The sequence below is a fragment of the Biomphalaria glabrata genome, chromosome 1 (assembly GCF_947242115.1).
Source record: "Biomphalaria glabrata chromosome 1, xgBioGlab47.1, whole genome shotgun sequence".
Taxonomy (NCBI): Eukaryota; Metazoa; Mollusca; class Gastropoda; family Planorbidae; genus Biomphalaria; species Biomphalaria glabrata.
In genome coordinates this window covers 69,692,780-69,709,253 of record NC_074711.1, presented here as the reverse complement: position 1 = coordinate 69,709,253, position 16,474 = coordinate 69,692,780, and the positions used below count along the sequence as shown (strand labels likewise).

At 31.8% G+C, this 16,474-nt stretch overlaps 1 protein-coding gene across 1 annotated transcript in view; it reads left to right on the top strand.

The window, feature by feature from the left end:
* The window catches only part of LOC106074902 (NBAS subunit of NRZ tethering complex-like), a 33,718-nt gene that overhangs the window by 13,353 nt on the left and 3,891 nt on the right, over positions 1-16,474 (top strand). Inside the window, exons 18-53 of the mRNA XM_013235795.2 lie at positions 599-733; positions 903-981; positions 1,093-1,197; positions 1,296-1,360; positions 2,575-2,646; positions 2,821-2,895; positions 2,982-3,050; positions 3,153-3,282; positions 3,546-3,680; positions 4,025-4,198; positions 4,534-4,607; positions 4,797-4,856; positions 5,544-5,606; positions 5,720-5,783; positions 5,933-5,991; positions 6,128-6,233; positions 7,306-7,360; positions 7,553-7,721; positions 7,849-7,961; positions 8,073-8,152; positions 9,249-9,344; positions 9,454-9,575; positions 9,849-9,936; positions 10,156-10,488; positions 10,877-11,077; positions 11,441-11,741; positions 12,103-12,169; positions 12,542-12,652; positions 12,738-12,982; positions 13,443-13,561; positions 13,667-13,762; positions 13,846-13,959; positions 14,104-14,198; positions 14,466-14,625; positions 15,882-16,024; positions 16,326-16,421. Of these exons, the coding sequence (XP_013091249.2) occupies positions 599-733; positions 903-981; positions 1,093-1,197; positions 1,296-1,360; positions 2,575-2,646; positions 2,821-2,895; positions 2,982-3,050; positions 3,153-3,282; positions 3,546-3,680; positions 4,025-4,198; positions 4,534-4,607; positions 4,797-4,856; positions 5,544-5,606; positions 5,720-5,783; positions 5,933-5,991; positions 6,128-6,233; positions 7,306-7,360; positions 7,553-7,721; positions 7,849-7,961; positions 8,073-8,152; positions 9,249-9,344; positions 9,454-9,575; positions 9,849-9,936; positions 10,156-10,488; positions 10,877-11,077; positions 11,441-11,741; positions 12,103-12,169; positions 12,542-12,652; positions 12,738-12,982; positions 13,443-13,561; positions 13,667-13,762; positions 13,846-13,959; positions 14,104-14,198; positions 14,466-14,625; positions 15,882-16,024; positions 16,326-16,421 (4,269 nt within the window). The remainder of the gene's footprint in view (positions 1-598; positions 734-902; positions 982-1,092; positions 1,198-1,295; positions 1,361-2,574; positions 2,647-2,820; positions 2,896-2,981; positions 3,051-3,152; positions 3,283-3,545; positions 3,681-4,024; positions 4,199-4,533; positions 4,608-4,796; positions 4,857-5,543; positions 5,607-5,719; positions 5,784-5,932; positions 5,992-6,127; positions 6,234-7,305; positions 7,361-7,552; positions 7,722-7,848; positions 7,962-8,072; positions 8,153-9,248; positions 9,345-9,453; positions 9,576-9,848; positions 9,937-10,155; positions 10,489-10,876; positions 11,078-11,440; positions 11,742-12,102; positions 12,170-12,541; positions 12,653-12,737; positions 12,983-13,442; positions 13,562-13,666; positions 13,763-13,845; positions 13,960-14,103; positions 14,199-14,465; positions 14,626-15,881; positions 16,025-16,325; positions 16,422-16,474) is intronic.

The following is a 16,474-nucleotide window of genomic DNA, read 5'->3' as shown; positions in this document are numbered from 1 at the left end:
CAGCGTTACGCATTTGGACTTTTTTTGGTAGGCAGGTGTGTATTTGAGTAATTTACAGTTATTATCAAAAAGTAGCTCTTTTACACAAAATATTTTTAACTTGTACCAGTTTAACCAAAATTACAAATAGTAAATCATTCTTTGTATTTATAGATTTAGATATATGACATTGATAGAGGAGTGTACATTTGTTTTAGTAGTTTAAGCTAAGGTAAAAAAAAAAAACCAGCTACTTGTCGTCTGGTATGTTCTCTGGATTGTTGACTCGATGGTCCTGGGTTCAAACCCATCCCTCTCTGTCCTGCAGGAGGTTTGGGATAGGATGTAATAATCTTCAACTCTGAAGGAACATCTGAAACATTCAAAACAAGACTGTAGTTTTGGCTTTGTTTTTTTTTTAACATGGTTCCTATCTAGTAAAAGTATATTTTATATGTTTTATGCATTGATTGTGTACATGTGTACATGTGAATGAGATCATGCCAATAATAGATTTGATTTATTAAAGGTTATTTTCAATGTCTGATATTTCCAACAAATCTCTATGGCTGTATGTGGTTATAATAATAAGATTACATTATTTTTAATTTACTAACAGGTTCATATTGTGTGATCCAGATGAAGGCTTGTATGATGAGGTTTATGACCCTTTTGATCCGGATTCTCAGCAACTGAAGGAAGAAAAGCGTGCTGAGATACGAAAGTCATATCTCGATGAAATCAATTTTCAGAAGTAAATTATTAACTTATGATAAAATACAAAGCTGTTCTGTTTTATTACTGAAATGTGAATAAGCATGTAGTAACAGTGGGTAGAAATTATTTATAAAAACTATTTTATTTAGCATTGGTTATCAACAAGTAATTGTTAATATTAGCATTTTAATTTCATTTTTTTTAAGCTTAAATTTGGAACAGAAAGAAATGTGCAGGGCAAGACTCAAGTTTCTAACCTACCTAGACAGATTAAAAACATATGAGGTTTGTACTCACTATATTTAAACATGTTTCAAAAAAATTCTTATGTTGTTGAAAAAGTCTGTTGTATGTATGTATTTGCTTGAAATTCATTAATTTGTATAAACTTGTCAGTTGATATTAGGTGGCACCCTTGCTGCTGTTGAGAGATACAATGCTGAGTTCTATACCCATTTTCGTGCTCGTAATATCTTTGAACTCACTACAGAGTATGCTCAGGTAACTTTAGCACCAGATCAGGTTAATAATTTTAATAGCAACACTTTCTAAGATAAGAATATTTGTAAAATGCAGGAATTTTGTTTTTAACATTTCAGAAAAATGATTGGGCAGCAGTGGAGATACTATTTATTTATCACAGCGATGAACTGGCCCCACACAGGTAGACCTTTTTACAAGTTATTTTTTTACATCTCACACATTTCAAGTTCTAATGCTACCAGCCCAAGAATTGCAACCTCAAATCAAGTCTTCACTTTTTCTGTAGCCTAATACAAAAGCCATTGTATACCTTATCTTATATGATACAGACGTTACTTCAAAAAAGAAGATGATTATGTCCTACGCGTCATGCATTTAGTCATGCATATTAATCAATGACCTAAATTCTGCCAAGTCTTTGGTTTTCCTGGCTTGCTCAGGCAACCCATTCCATGCTCAATAGCGCTATGGAAGAAAGAGCATTTGTACAAATTTGTCCTAGCATATGGAACGAGGAATGTTCCTTTATCTTTGTGTCTTTCTGTGTATTTTATTAAATTTTGTATTTGAAGATTATCGTTCAGTGTTTTATGTATAATTGCTACTTTACTTTGAAGTCTTCTATCCTGAAGGCTTTCTAAATTTAGTGATTTTACTAAAGGTGTTACTCTAGTCAAATGTAAATATTTGTTTGTTATGAATCCTACTGCTCTATTTGTGTCTGTTCCAGCTTCTTAATGTTTTCTTGAGTTGAGGGGTCCCAAACAGAGAATGCATATTCTATTATTGGCCTAACCAAGGTTAAATAACATTTTAGTTTTTATGTTCTTATTTTATTTATAGAAATTTCTTTTAATAAACCCTAATGTTTTGTTTGATTTTTTGATAGTTTCATCAATATGGGGATTCCATGACAGTTTTTCATTTATTATAACACCTAGGTATTTTGAATAAGATAAGTGGAATTAATTTGTTTTAGTTTTTTTATTACTCTTAATAACTGACATTTTTCTGGGTGTAAAGACATGCTCCAATTTGATTCCCATTTCTGTAATTCATCTAATTCTCTTTGTAAAATTTCTGTATCTTGTGTTGTTTTTATTGTTCTATTTATCATGCAATTGTGTGCGAATAATCTGACTTTTGTTCCAGAACTAATGCAATTTGGTAAAACATTTATGTAAATTAAAAATAGTTCTAATGCTACCAGCCCAAGAATTGCAACCTCGAATCAAGTCTTCACTTTTTGAAGTTGTATATTGAAGTTGTAGTTCTCTTAATGTTGTGAAGTTGATACTGAAAAATGATTGGTAACCACTGAGATAATGTTATAGATAAGTGTAAATTCTATTAACAATTTTAATTTGTTGTGTCTGTTTTCTGCTCTTTGTCTAGACTAGCCATCTTGTCTAATTTCCCAGAAACTTCAGATCCAAATGAATACAAAAGTCTGTTGCCAAAGTTGAGGTAATTGTTGTTGTTTTTTTCCAGAAAATCCTTAGATTAATCAATTTTATTTTAGTCTGTTTGTCTCTTCTTGTACCTATTACTTATGCACTAATTTACTTTGGGGCAATAAAATAGTAGCACTGATTTTATTTGTGAAATGTGTTCTACAGTTCTTCTGCTATGATTTTTCAGTGAAGATGAAGAAGTCATACCATGGGAAACAGATAGTTGGAGACATCCTGATTGGTCAGAAGCTTTTGAGTGTAGGTTAGTATGAGGTCAGATAAATAAGTTCTATCATTTACTTTCATGCTAAAAAATCTTTACAAATAATTTGTGTTTATTAATTGCAGGAAAGCTGTTGACCTTGGCTGTGATGATGAAGCCTCCTTTCTATATACTGACTTTAACAACAAGTATAGGTTTGAAAGTTTTTCTCGAATAATAATAAGACTTAGTGCGTATCTGTTTGTTATTTAGTTAGAAAGAAAACAACATATTAAACAATTATTTTTTTTCATCAGAATTGAAAATTTGACAAGTAACTTAATACAGGAATGGTATCATGAAAGAGCTTGTGATATTGAAAGAAGATCTAAAATTGTTGACAATGCTATTGAGTTGGTGAAATTAGGAATTGAAAAGGGAGTAGATGTAAGTATGATCATAGAAACGCTTACAAAATATTTAAGCTCAATAGGAATTTAGAAGATATTGCAAAAAATTCTTTCTTAAATAATTTTATCTCATACATTTTTGTCTATAAAGCTATTCAGAATAAATATATTCTAAATTTTTTTTTTAAACATTATATATCATCAAACTTACTTTTTATTTGTTTTTACGTTTGAAACAATAGTTATCAACTTATCAATAAAAAATACAAACTGGTTAGTAACTAACTGCTTTTCTTTCAGAGCTTATCTGAACTCTTAGATGATTTAGTCATCATGGAGATGTTGGTGTACGAATGTGGAGTGGATATAGCATTTGAATTTTCTCAGCTTAGGGAGATGGCAGACTATGACAGGCTAGAACTTATCATGGCTAAGGTATGAGTCTTAAAATAAATATTATCACTGTGACTTAATTAGGTTCTTTATTAAGGAAATTCAATTTTAAAGTCCTTTTTTTAAAACTATGAAACTGAAATTGAAGGTCTGGAATTTGAATCCCCCTTAACTGATCACCAAAATTACTGATAACTTCTTATCATTTATCTCTTTTGTGGAAAAGAACTTTTTAAAAATGTTTTTGAATGCTTAAAAATATGCTTTAAATTTCATTCTATTTCTTTTGAGTTCTTACTTGCTCTGAGTCTCATCAAGCATGCTGCTCCAAGTTTCTGCAAATATTTTAGAGCTAGCCAGTAATTAACATCTGTAATCTATTTTAGTCTCCTGAGGAAATGTACATTAAGAATCTGCGAAGATGGATGGTGCCTTTTCTTCAGCGTTGTGAAAAGAAAGAATCAGGCTCATATGATCGACTCTTAAGAGACTTTATTTTGACTAAAGCATGTGATGACCTAACATTGGTGGTTAAGATTTTTGAAACATCCAAGCCAAGTGTGAGCATTTTATATTATTGCTAATAATTTTTTATAAATTTTTTAATAAGTAAACATTTTGTATATGACATAGTTTGCATTCAACTTTGTGATAGAACTAAATTGGCATATAGAAAATAACTTTTGAGGTAATAAATTAATTTTGTATTAAAAATGTTACAATAAATTGTTACTAACAAAATCTTAAATTTGATACAATCCATTATGGATTTTTTCAATAGCATTCATTCTAGTAAATTTGTTAATGGGATTAAATTTAGGATAATCCTTTTTTTAAATTGTATTACCCTTTTTTCTAAAAATGTTAACTAATCCAAATGACATCTCTACATCAGGTCCAACTACCAGTTATTCGATCTCATACAGAGCTTATGAGTTTAGCTTTAGATGCTATTTATTCTTGCAACAGGTAAACACATATAGTCTAGTTTATAGCTTGATATTTATGCAATGTTATCTCATGTTTTTGATTCTGCATCATTTTCCACTTTTGTTTGTTCTTTCTTAGAGATTAGTTTCAATTATTTCTGTTTGGGAAGTATATGTTAATAATTCAAGCAGGAAACATATCATCATCATTTAATATTACTTTCTCCAGGACAGACCAATTAGATTTAGTCACCAAAATATTTGAATGTCTTCCTTCAAAAAGTAACAGGTAAGAATATAATTAGCTGTTACTGTTAAGGAGGGGTGTGGCAGCTGAGTGGTAAAGCTCTTGGTTTCCATGCCAAGGGGTATTGGGTTTGAATCTTAGTGAAGACTGAGATTTTGAACTTATGGATATTAAGGATGCTTCTGACTCCTCCCAAATCTAATGGGTACTTGACATTAATTGGGAAAAGTAAAGGGCGTTGGTCATTGTGCTGGCCTTATGACTTACTCATACCATGGGCCATAGAAACAAAGGACCTTTAAGTTAAGTAGACATTATAGTCCTCATGAAAAAACTAGAATGAGAGGTGAGAAGGAAAAAAGGCTCTTTTAAAACAAAATCTAATAAAGATCTGTTAGGAATGAGTATTTTCAAAATGTCAATTCTCTTAACTTGGATCTTTATACCTTTAAATCTTTAATATTTTCTTTACACACAACATTTATTTGGAGTGGTTATGAACTTCTTGTACTCTAAGATGGATGAAACTTTGCCAGTACTAATCTTATGATTTGGATTTATTCTAACCTTTGCTATGTTATCCTGCCAACTATCCTGCAGTGACATTTGGCAAGAGACAATTATGGCCAGATATTCGGACAGCGCCGGAACGACTATCCGGTGCAACCCTAGTCTAGATTACAATATTTATTAAAAATGTTCCTTGTTTTATTCTGAAATAATGTCTAGTAAGGAAAGCCCTGAGATGTTGAGGCTACACAAACAAGTGGATCAACTAGAGCAGCACTTAAAGTAAGTTAGTGAAATCATTTCTTAGTGAGTGCTTCTTTTTAAGCAACCCTTTCCTATAAACACATTCATGATTGATATGTCTTTAAAAATTATGTATCTGTAATAATTTTCAGTGCTGCCAGAATACTAGAATCCAATGGACTAAAGCAAACATTTGCTTACATTAAAGCTAGTGAGGTATGTTGATATTCTTTGGTATATTTTACATTTATGTTGTTATGTAGCTTCATATGTGTATCAATAGATTTTATATTTGACATTGAACTAAACTAGTTTGAACATTTTTAATTTTGATATTCTCCAATTTTATTTTTTCTTATGGTCAGAATAACCCAGATGAAGCAAAAAGCCTGATGATTAAATTAACCAGAATGGCTAGTAAAAGGTGAATATAGTTAAATTTTAAAAAAATATGCCAAAGTTTAGAACCTAAGTAACAGTCTGCTATTAATGAACAAATGTATACATTTGTGTTTGATATTTAAAGTTTTTGTATCTTGTTCATTCTGAATAACCTGTAGGGCCATCCCATTGTCAGACATTGACTGGTATAAACTTCATGATGATGTCATGTTACTTCAGAGTCAAGTCTACACTAACTCTATAACTAGAAGCTTGTGTCATGAGGTAAGGTTGAGCTTCCATATTGAGTAGCAGAGATGGTTAATTCTTTAGTTTATTTATTCTTAATTGTTAGTGGCCCCTGAAAGGGGAAAAGACACTATTAGTTTTGTGTGGCCTGTCTGTCCGTCCATCCCGTTTAGATCTCGTAAAATAGAAAAGATAGTGAAAATCCGACATCACAATATTTTAGACCATTCCAAATTCTGATGCAACGACTACTTTTTTCTTTTCTGAAAGCAAAAAATCTAATTTTTAAAATCACTTATGCAAGCAGTTTTTTCATAAAAATACACCACTTTTATAACTATTCACTATTAATAGTAATAAACCATATTTTTAACACATTTATGCAAACGTTTGTAGATTTTTTGTCAAAATTTTTTTTTTTTTTATATTTGTATTAAGTTATGTAAGTTCTGTTATATAAATACTATATTTACGCACAAAAGATGTTTATTATTTTCTTAAAGAGAAAAAATCTATTTAGTATGCATATAAGTCAGACATAATTTAAAACAACAATTAATAAGTAGTTTTTCATATTATCGCCGTGAACTGCAATGCTGTGTTCACCGTAAAACACCCAACCAAAGAAAAAAAAATTTTTTTGAGGGGATTTTTTTTTTACAAAAATGTTTCATTTTTGAGGAATAAGAGATTGGCTCTTTACTAAACAATTAGATCAATTAGATATTCATTATAAGACATCAGTTAGGCTAGGTTCACATCTAACTTCACATTCACAATCACCTATCCTTTGGTCTGCTGGACCGCTGGGGCACCACACAAGATCTGTTAACCTTTTTTTTCCATTCTTCCCTGTCATTTGTCTTTGATAGAATTTCATTCTGATGTTCTGAGGTTGAACTACTTCGGGGGCCGATTTTGAGTGTGTGTTTCCACACAAACTGTCTTTGTAACCTTGTTTATATTAAAGTATGGATAGTATGTTATTAAACTTTTGTTTTCTTAGTAAATAATGATTTATTTTCTATTACATTCTGGGTTTTACTTTTTTTTATTAAAGTGCTTAGATTTATTTGTACTGCAACTATTTCAAAACAAATTGTTTCAGATTTTTGTTGAGAGTTTGATGTGCTCTGGTAAACAAGACACCATTCATTTGGCAGGTAGTGTCAATTTTTTAACATCAGTTTCTAAGTCTGACTGTAGTAACAAAAATATTCTTAATTGTCTCCTGCCATTGTTACTGATACTGTCAAATAATACATGTTTATTTTGTTGTATAAACATCCTACTGTAATCTAACTGATGCATTTGAAAAATTCATTTTAAACTTAATGTATCTTTTTATGTTATAGGTCACATGCTTGAAAGAAGTTCAGGAGACATTAAGCCCATTAGGCCATACAAAGAAACTTTGAAAGACAAAGTACCATATCAAAGAGCTGTAGAGCTAGTTCTGTCAGCTGCAAGAGAATATTTTAATTCATCTGCAAATCTGAGTGATCCTTGCATGGATATGGCCAGGTATTGCTTTTTTTTTAGCACATTTTTAACAATTCAAGTTTTCATTTATGTTTCAAATCAAATATTGACATTTTGATCTATTTCAATCTCATTATTACAAGTCAATTATTTTTTTTTGTTTTTGTAGGACCTGTCTTAATTTAATACTTGATTCCCCGAAACAAATTCAAGAAGAACTTGACCTCATTGCGAGCCTTGCTCTGCTAGACGAGTTTGGTGTTTCTGTACTGCCTTTGCAAGGTATTATTTCTGGGTTCACAACTTGATATGAAAACTTAAGTCTTGTTGATGTTCACCTGGTTTTTAATGAAATTTTGAAATATTATAATAATAATAATATTTGTTTGGCAGTGCGACTAAGTAAAGACAGACTGGAGCTAGTCAGACAAGCTGTTGTCACTAAACCAACAAGTTATAAACAAACCCAAAGGGTAATATACATTTAGATTTAATTTGATATGAAACAATTTAGTAAAATAAATGATGCACTAAAAATATGGCTAAAAACATTTCCATTTGACTAATTGAAATAGAGTTTATTATTGTATTATTTACAAGTTGACCCACGGCGTAGCATACGCTGCTATTTTGCAGGGCTGCTACCGATGCGACCACAGTGGGCCCCGCACTTTCATAGGACCCGCGCTAATTCTAGGTGTAAATTATTAAATTAAACCATTTTATAACTTATAACTGATTTCCTGCGGCCTCATGATTTACCAGGAGCTCCTGGAAATCTCCTGCAATTTCAGAATATACAAAAAAGTCCTGGAAATCTCCAGAAATTATTAAAATCTTTTGAAAACTCATACAAATCTCCTGAAATAGACAAAAATTGTCATTTTGGGGTGTCATTCAATACGCACGATTAAAAAAAAAGGCAGTATGCAATACCCGTAATTGTGGAAACTGGTGAAAGAAGCTTCTCGCACCTCAAACTAATGAAGAATTACTTGAGGTCAACTATTCTTGATGATAGATTAAAACATTTGGTAATTGTTGCTATTGAGCGTGATCTATGTAGGAAACAGAATTCTTATAATATACTGTATGACTTCGCTACGCGTAAGGCTCGTGTAGTAATTCTGTGCGTAGTAAAGAATGACTAAAATGCTAAGACGAATTTATTTGTATAATACAAACTCTTAATTTTCACTTATCCGTATCCCTATGCAAACTTGGCCCAGTGAAATCCGTTAGGCATTGGGCCCCACAATGGTTAAGTCTGGCCCTGCTATTTAGTGACGATGAATACAAAATAGATACTTGTTATCCTCCTCTTTTTTTCCCCCTGGGTGAATACAGAGTAGATTACTTGTTATCCCCCCCTCTTTTTTTTTCGCCTCTAAAGTTACGTTGGGTAACTCTAGTCCGACTTGAAGAAATAAAAGAATGATCTTTCCTTTACTTCTTGGTGTCCAAACTGTTGAGCCATGAAGAGAATTATATATATAGATTATTATTTTATTATTATTATAATTTTTTAAATTTATCTTTTTTTTTTTTAAATAAAAAACAAACAAACAGTTAATAAGACTTGGTCAACTTCTTGGGATAGCTACTACTGATGTCCAGGAGTTAGAAGGACAGATCATTCAAATGTCTGCTGAAGCAAGTATAAATGTGAGTTATAAAATGGAATAACAAGGAAAGTAGTGATATAAAATATTACTAACTTCTGTGTACATCAAAGTCTCATGTTAATACTTCATTTCTGACCACTTCTGCACAGGCCATGGATTATGATTTAGCATACCAGTGTTGTGAACGTCTAATAAGTCTATGTCATAGTCCAGCCTGGGCAGTGTGTGTGAAGTTGGCAGAGCAAGAAGCTTTTAGAAACATAGTAGCCAAGTAAGTTGACCAGGGGTATTGTAAGATTATTATATGAATACATGACCAACTCTCAAGTAGATGAAGTCTTATATGTCTTAAAGGTACATGCAGGGAACGGAACTTGAAACATGACAAATTGGGCACAATAGTAACGTCTGTAATATATAACATAAGAAGATAAGATTATGCCTTCCTCCTATTATGCACATATTTTCAACACATGTCAGTTCAAACTAGTATCATTTCTTTCTTTTTTTTTTAACCAAAAGAGTTATTTTGTTATTATAATAGAGCAAAGCTGTTGTCATTTGCTATGACATATTGTTCTAAAGATAAAATCCAGCAAGTTCTTCAAGCAAGATGTTTGTTAGAAACACAGGTAGGAACTAAGTTTAAACCATTCATTAGTTTTTTTTTTTAGGCTTAGAACATTTGTGCATAACATTGTGAAAAAGGCTAAATAGAAGGGTCAAATACTGTTTTTTTGGGGGGATGAGAAACACAGGTGTGGAGTTAGTCACCTTTTAATTTACTTCACAACTTGTCAACAATGTGGATTTTTGTATTACAGTATTAGATATCATCTGTCTTTCTGTAGATTCTTTATGAGAGAGTGAACAAGGTTGTTATAGAAGTATCTGAGACAGCTAGTAACTCTTCTGATATAAGGGAGAGTCCATTCTCTGCCAAAGCTGCCATCAAACAGACCCAACAGATTCTGTCTTCCACCAAGCACACAACATCTGCCCTCCTCTCCACTATGACAGATGCCAAATGGTGGCAGAGTGCTGTGTCCTCCTTGAAACAATACACACAGGTCAAAGTGCCTGATACCAGGGACTGCACTTTTGACAATAGAAATGTTGATATGAAGAAGCAAGGGTGCCATCCATTTTATGCCAGTCTTGTTAAAGATTGCTATGAGGACAGTGTAGGTTTAATTTGTAATTGTTAGTATTAAAATAAGTAGTTGAAAGTGAACAAAACCATATGGATACAAGTTTTTGCACAAAACTAAACTGATTATATTTTCTTCTCTTCATTTATAGAAAGACCTTGATAAAAGTTGTTCTGTTTTTTTGTGACCATATTTTTTCAGCTTTTGCTAGTATTTCAGCATTATCAATGCATTTCATAATTTCTGATTTAAAGATTCAAATTTATAATAAAACAAAAGTAGAAAAATATGTGTTGTTTATGCAATGGCAACTTTTAAATTGGTCATTACCTAATCTAAAATAGTAATAGAACTTTTTTAAAAAGTATTAAAGTGGGTTGTATCAAAAAGAAAAATGTAAATTGTTATTTAAAACTTGCAGAGAGCTTTGGACTATAGTGGTAGCTATAAAGATGAGGACAATAGTCTGAGTGCCAATATTTTGAGAACTTCTATATTGGAAGAAACACTGACAGGTCGTAAGACTTCTGAGGCAACTTCTGAAGCATTGATAGAGCTGGCCAAACAGAGCTTGCCCAGAGATGCTACATTGGGATTGGCTTATTTGATGGCGACACCCAAAGTAAGAATTATAATTTTTTTTCTTATTATTTTATTAATGTTGTTTGTCACACTATATAGCTCTTAAGTTGAGAACTATTGTAATACTATTATTTTAATGGTGGAATAGAAGTTTGTTATAGTTATGTTCATAAGGAAGAAAATATTTTATTAAGATAGTTGAATGTGTTTTAACTGCTTTCTGAGTCTTTAAACAGAGCTCATGACTTCACAAAGATATTATTCTGTGACATCAGAACATTTTATTAGGTCTATCATAATTCTGGAAAATCAAATTATGATCTGGTAGTTGAAGATTTATGTTAGGAGTTAAACAACTTTTAGTAGTCTAGGTTCTTATTATAATGATGTTTTTACATTCCAGGACTATGATGTTAGTATTTGTTTTGAGGAGTTCCCAAGTACTGATATTTCTCTACAATTAGCTGTTTATTACTATGCCCTGCAAGTGTACAACACCCTGCAACCTGTCACCCCTCCTCATGTATATGCTCTATACAGACAGCCTCCTTCTAAGATTGTTGGCCGAGCCATACAGTACATTTCCAGTGTGGCAGAGAGTGAGTGGCCCCAGGAAGTGATCTCTTTACTTAAAAAACTCAAGAATTACCAAGAGTTGCTGGAAGATTACAACCAGGCCTGCACTTTGAAGAGACTAGGAAAAGGTGAGTAGTAAAGCTATTAGAAACTTAATTTTAATTTTGTGAATGTTTTACATCAAAGAAGCTTACATGAACACTTGACTATCTTGAAGTATTTCTTGATCACTTGGTCAGGCTTAGGATCTGTACTACTTACAAGTTAAATACATTTCTTTTAGAGAAAATACAAGTTATCAGTTTTTCTCATAAAATTTGTAGACATACATGCTCTTAAAAATTCTTGTTGCATTGTAACTGTTAACAATATGTAAACTATATTATGATATTAAATTATGAAATGTGACAGAAGATTAAATTATTTTTTTTAGGTTATGTTCAAATAAACAGCACTATAAATGTTTTTTTTTTCTTTCTCTGTTCCTAGGTGTGGATGTGATTAGATTTGCTGACGATGAAGTATACAAACGTGAAACAATTTTTGGTCTTACAATGTAATTCTTTTTTTATGTTCTCTGAAATTTTATTTGATCCAGATGAACCTGTAAGGCAACATCCCTAATTTCTACATGTCCAAGAGTGTGGAACTTTAAAAAACATGGTTTTAAACTGCCTCTATAGGGTTTGATGTTACAATCTCTATTTTGTCTACTACAATAAATGGCCACATTAAACAGACTTCACATTGCTATTATCTAATAGTCTGTTTGAAAGACATATTCTTGTATATTTGTGATTGTGCCCTTTGTTTTAGTTAGTTTTTTTTTTTACTAATTCTTAAGTAGTTAGTATTTGTTAATGTTTAGAAAATTACAAAATTTGATGATAAAAAATAATGTATTTCTTGATTTACTGTGATCTACCAGGAGTCTTGATGATGAAGTCTATAACATTGCCCTGTCTCTTGCTCAACGTTATGGCTTAAATTTATGGGATGTGTATATGTGTCATATAGAGTTCTTATTTTCTGACAGTGGGTAGGTCAAGTGCATTTTTTTTTTCTATTTGCTATTTGTGAATGAATTAATGAAGTCCAATATTAAAAGATCTTTTTGACTGCAGGCTATCTATTGAAGATATTCAGGCCAGAGTAAACAAACTTGATCTATTAACCACTTTGATTACACGGAAGTCAGACTTCACTGATTCTATGATGAAACGTATTTACCCAATATTGTCAGGCACTGACTTAAAGGGGCTACAGTATTTCTTTAGTTTGATGGATTGTGTGGAGGACAAAATACTTTGTGGGCTCAACCCAGTGGAACATGTTGCATTACTCAAGAAATTAAAACCTGCTTGTCCAAGTATGTACACATTATAGTATCAACCAGACTAGTATTAATGTATAGTTTTAAAGTCTGCCTAGTCTCCTCTTGAAAAATATGGTAGATTTGTAGAGCTGCTATAATTAAAATAGTGCTCCTGGTTTGAAATTCTCTGCAGTTTGGCTTGGGATTCATACGGATCATCTAATTAAGTTCATCTAGACCTAATGGTTACCTGATGTAGGCTGGAGAAGGGAAAGAGCATCACATAGGTGAAGCAGAGTAGCAGATGTATCAAAGCAACACAAAATATTTAAAATGAGATCTATATGACCCTCCTCACTTTATGATTAGCTAGCTTCATGTCAAATAGTCATTTCTGTCCAATATACACAGTGGTCCCCTAAACATGTATACTTTAACTTTATGATACTTTAATTGTTGTTGATATGGTAGGCCAAACAATTATATATTCATTTTTATGCATCTTTTTCTACAGCCATTGATTATAAGCAATTAATGGATGAAAAAACACCACCAATGAATGTACTAGGACATTGTTTGACTGCATCTAATGTAACTACTGTGGCAAAACTTTCTACACAAATCCCTGATAAGGTGAAGACTTAGATCATTGCCTTTGTTTTAGCTAGTAATATTTGTGCCTAATTCATTGTTACAACCATTGGAAACAAAATTATAAATTGTGTCTTTCTTTTACAGAAAAAAAGTTTTCTTAATTCTAGTTGTGTCTATAGCAACTGGGCAGTGCAGGTATTTTGGACTGGTGATGCTACTAAGAAACTTCCAGAAAATATGGTATGTCATTTTTAATCCAAAATAGTTTTTAGATGGCCTCTTCCTGCTGTTATTTGCATTTTTTATTTCTGTGTGTTTGCCAGGCAGGATGGATTCACCGTTATGAATCTATTCATGAACTTATCCAAAAGCTGAGGCCTGAAGACTTTCTAGAACTGATAGACCAGATTGTATTTACAGCCACCTCCAGGAAGACTGTAAGTTGTTGACTTTTTGTAACATATTAACATGGTAGCTGAGATTATTTACTTTGTAGATAAGATTTATTAATTTGGTAGTTGAAAATTTCTTTGTAAAAGAATTTCACTGACATTGGAAACTTTGTATTTTGTGCTTGTCAGCTTGATGTTGCTTGTCGTGATGAAATAACAAAAAGAGCACTCAAGTTTTCCAGACAAAACTTAGCTAGCAAGAAGAAGAAACAAGATGACCTTGGGTAATGAACTGAAGTCTTTGTTTTATCTTATTATGGAAACTAGGAAAACTACACACACTCACACAAAAGTTTTTATTATGTTAAATAAGTTCAAAAACTTTGGTTATATCTATTTGGATCTGTTGCTGTTTTGATATGTCCTCTTCTTATCTGAAGTTTGTGAGATATATTTATGGCATTTCTGATAAAAAATTAGGGTTTTGCTTAATGTGTAAATCTCTAGTACAATCAGAATTTGGCCTAATCCTTCTTTTTTTTTTCCTATAGGGATGTAAGCTGGGAAGATTGTTCCAACCATCTACAGATGAGATTATCTCACTTGAAATCACTCACCAATGACACAATACAATCTTTTGCCCAAGCCACTGACCCAGTTTTTTCCACTTATGCTGAGAAATATGATTTGTCCAAAGGTGATATTCATCAGGTATTTTTATACTTATTAAAGTTCCATGCTGCAAAATTGTTACCTTTCAGTCATGACAGCCATGCCCCACGATGTGACAATGATGATCACAAATTATAAATAGATACAGATTTATATTACTTTGTAAATATCCTTCCATCACACCATGGAGGTGCCTGGCCTGCTTTCCATTCAGATCTATCATTTGCTTGTCGTCTCCATGCCCAAAGTCTAAGCTGCTGTATATCTGCCTCTACATCATCAAACCATCGTGTTTATGGTCTGCATTCTGGGCACCTGCCTTTTGATTTTTGCTGGTTTATTGCTCCTCTTTTCTCTAACATTCTTTTGAGGTGACCTGCCCAACATAATCTGTTCTTTTTTTATTTCTGTCATTATAAACTATGAGCAATCCTTTTTTATTTGTTAGTTCAGGAAGAGGTAGAGAATATTTACAATTTATTTAGTGAGAGAGTAAGGAGCTCAGCTGTGGTTTAAATTCTGATTTACATTGGTTCTTTTTTAAGGAATGTTACAATAGAAACTATGTTCAGCACCTTTGAGCTGCTAATGTCTAGTGTAATGTAAGCTGCATGACCTTGATACATTTATATTAGATCAAAGGCAGTGCTTAATTATCCAAAGAAAAATATACTGACAGTAAATGGGCGGAGTGTTACATATGTGTAATTTTTAGGTGATGTTTGCAAAATGTAAGCTACTTGACCATTGTAGTCTTTCTGAATATATTAAATAGAAATAAAATTTCCATTATGGATAATCAATTTATATATTTTGTTCCCCAAATTGAAAAACACATTTTTAGTCATTTGAGAAGATGCTTTAATCTGGCTGTTATAACTAGAGACTGAATCATTTTCTAAACCCATTAAAAATTAATTTCCCTTGACAATAACAATAAAGTTATTTAACTCTTTCTCTCCTAATTGACAATACCATCGTTGATTTGACCTCATTACATTAAATTCATGTATAATTTTATAAACTTTATTTTGTGTTATATAAAAAGAGCCTGCATTCCCCTTTAATTCTATACCAAATAAAATATTTTCTAATAACAAACAACAAAGCTGTTGAAGCCCAATCATAACAGGGGAGTGAAATAGTAATGAGAAAAATGAATTCTGTCGAAAGATGGAAAAATAATTACGAAGAGAAAGAGTTAAAACTTTCCTTTTTTTTTATTATTTGATCCTTTGTATATTTCATATGATATTGCAAAGAAAAAAATTATTAAAAAATGCTTAAAATCACAGGTGGAGCTTTTGTTGGTACAGATGATTTTAGATGGACAGGCTGTAGAATTAGTGGATGACATTCTTCAAGTGGCTCCACCCAGTTCATTGAGAACACGCACCATTGTTCAACAAGCTGTTAATTTGATAGTTGCTTCTCTAAGGCAAGTTTAACTGTGCTGCAAGCTTGGTTTTTTGGTGGAATGTTTGTAGTAACTTCAATTATAAAAAGATTGACTTTGTAGAAATTTGTACATGGTAATATTACAAGCATTTAAGTGAAATGGCAGGTGTGCATGAGTCAATGAAAGATTTCATATAAGAAAAAAAACTTTTTTTTTTTTCAAATTCTGAACTTGTAAAAACTTAAATGATATTGTTTAGAACAATGGCTAACACAGTTGTTACAAAATACATAGAGTGTCCTAATTTAAATGTATTTATTATAAAATATTTTTTCATCAGAAATGAGAACATAAAGGAAGAAATTTCTGTGAGCAAGCCATGGTTGGCAGTCTTACAGCTGGTTGTGGAAAATGTTAGAGAGCACCATGACAATGGGTACACCTAGTTTTTGTCAAATTAAATTGAGTCTTTCCATTTTCAACTATTCT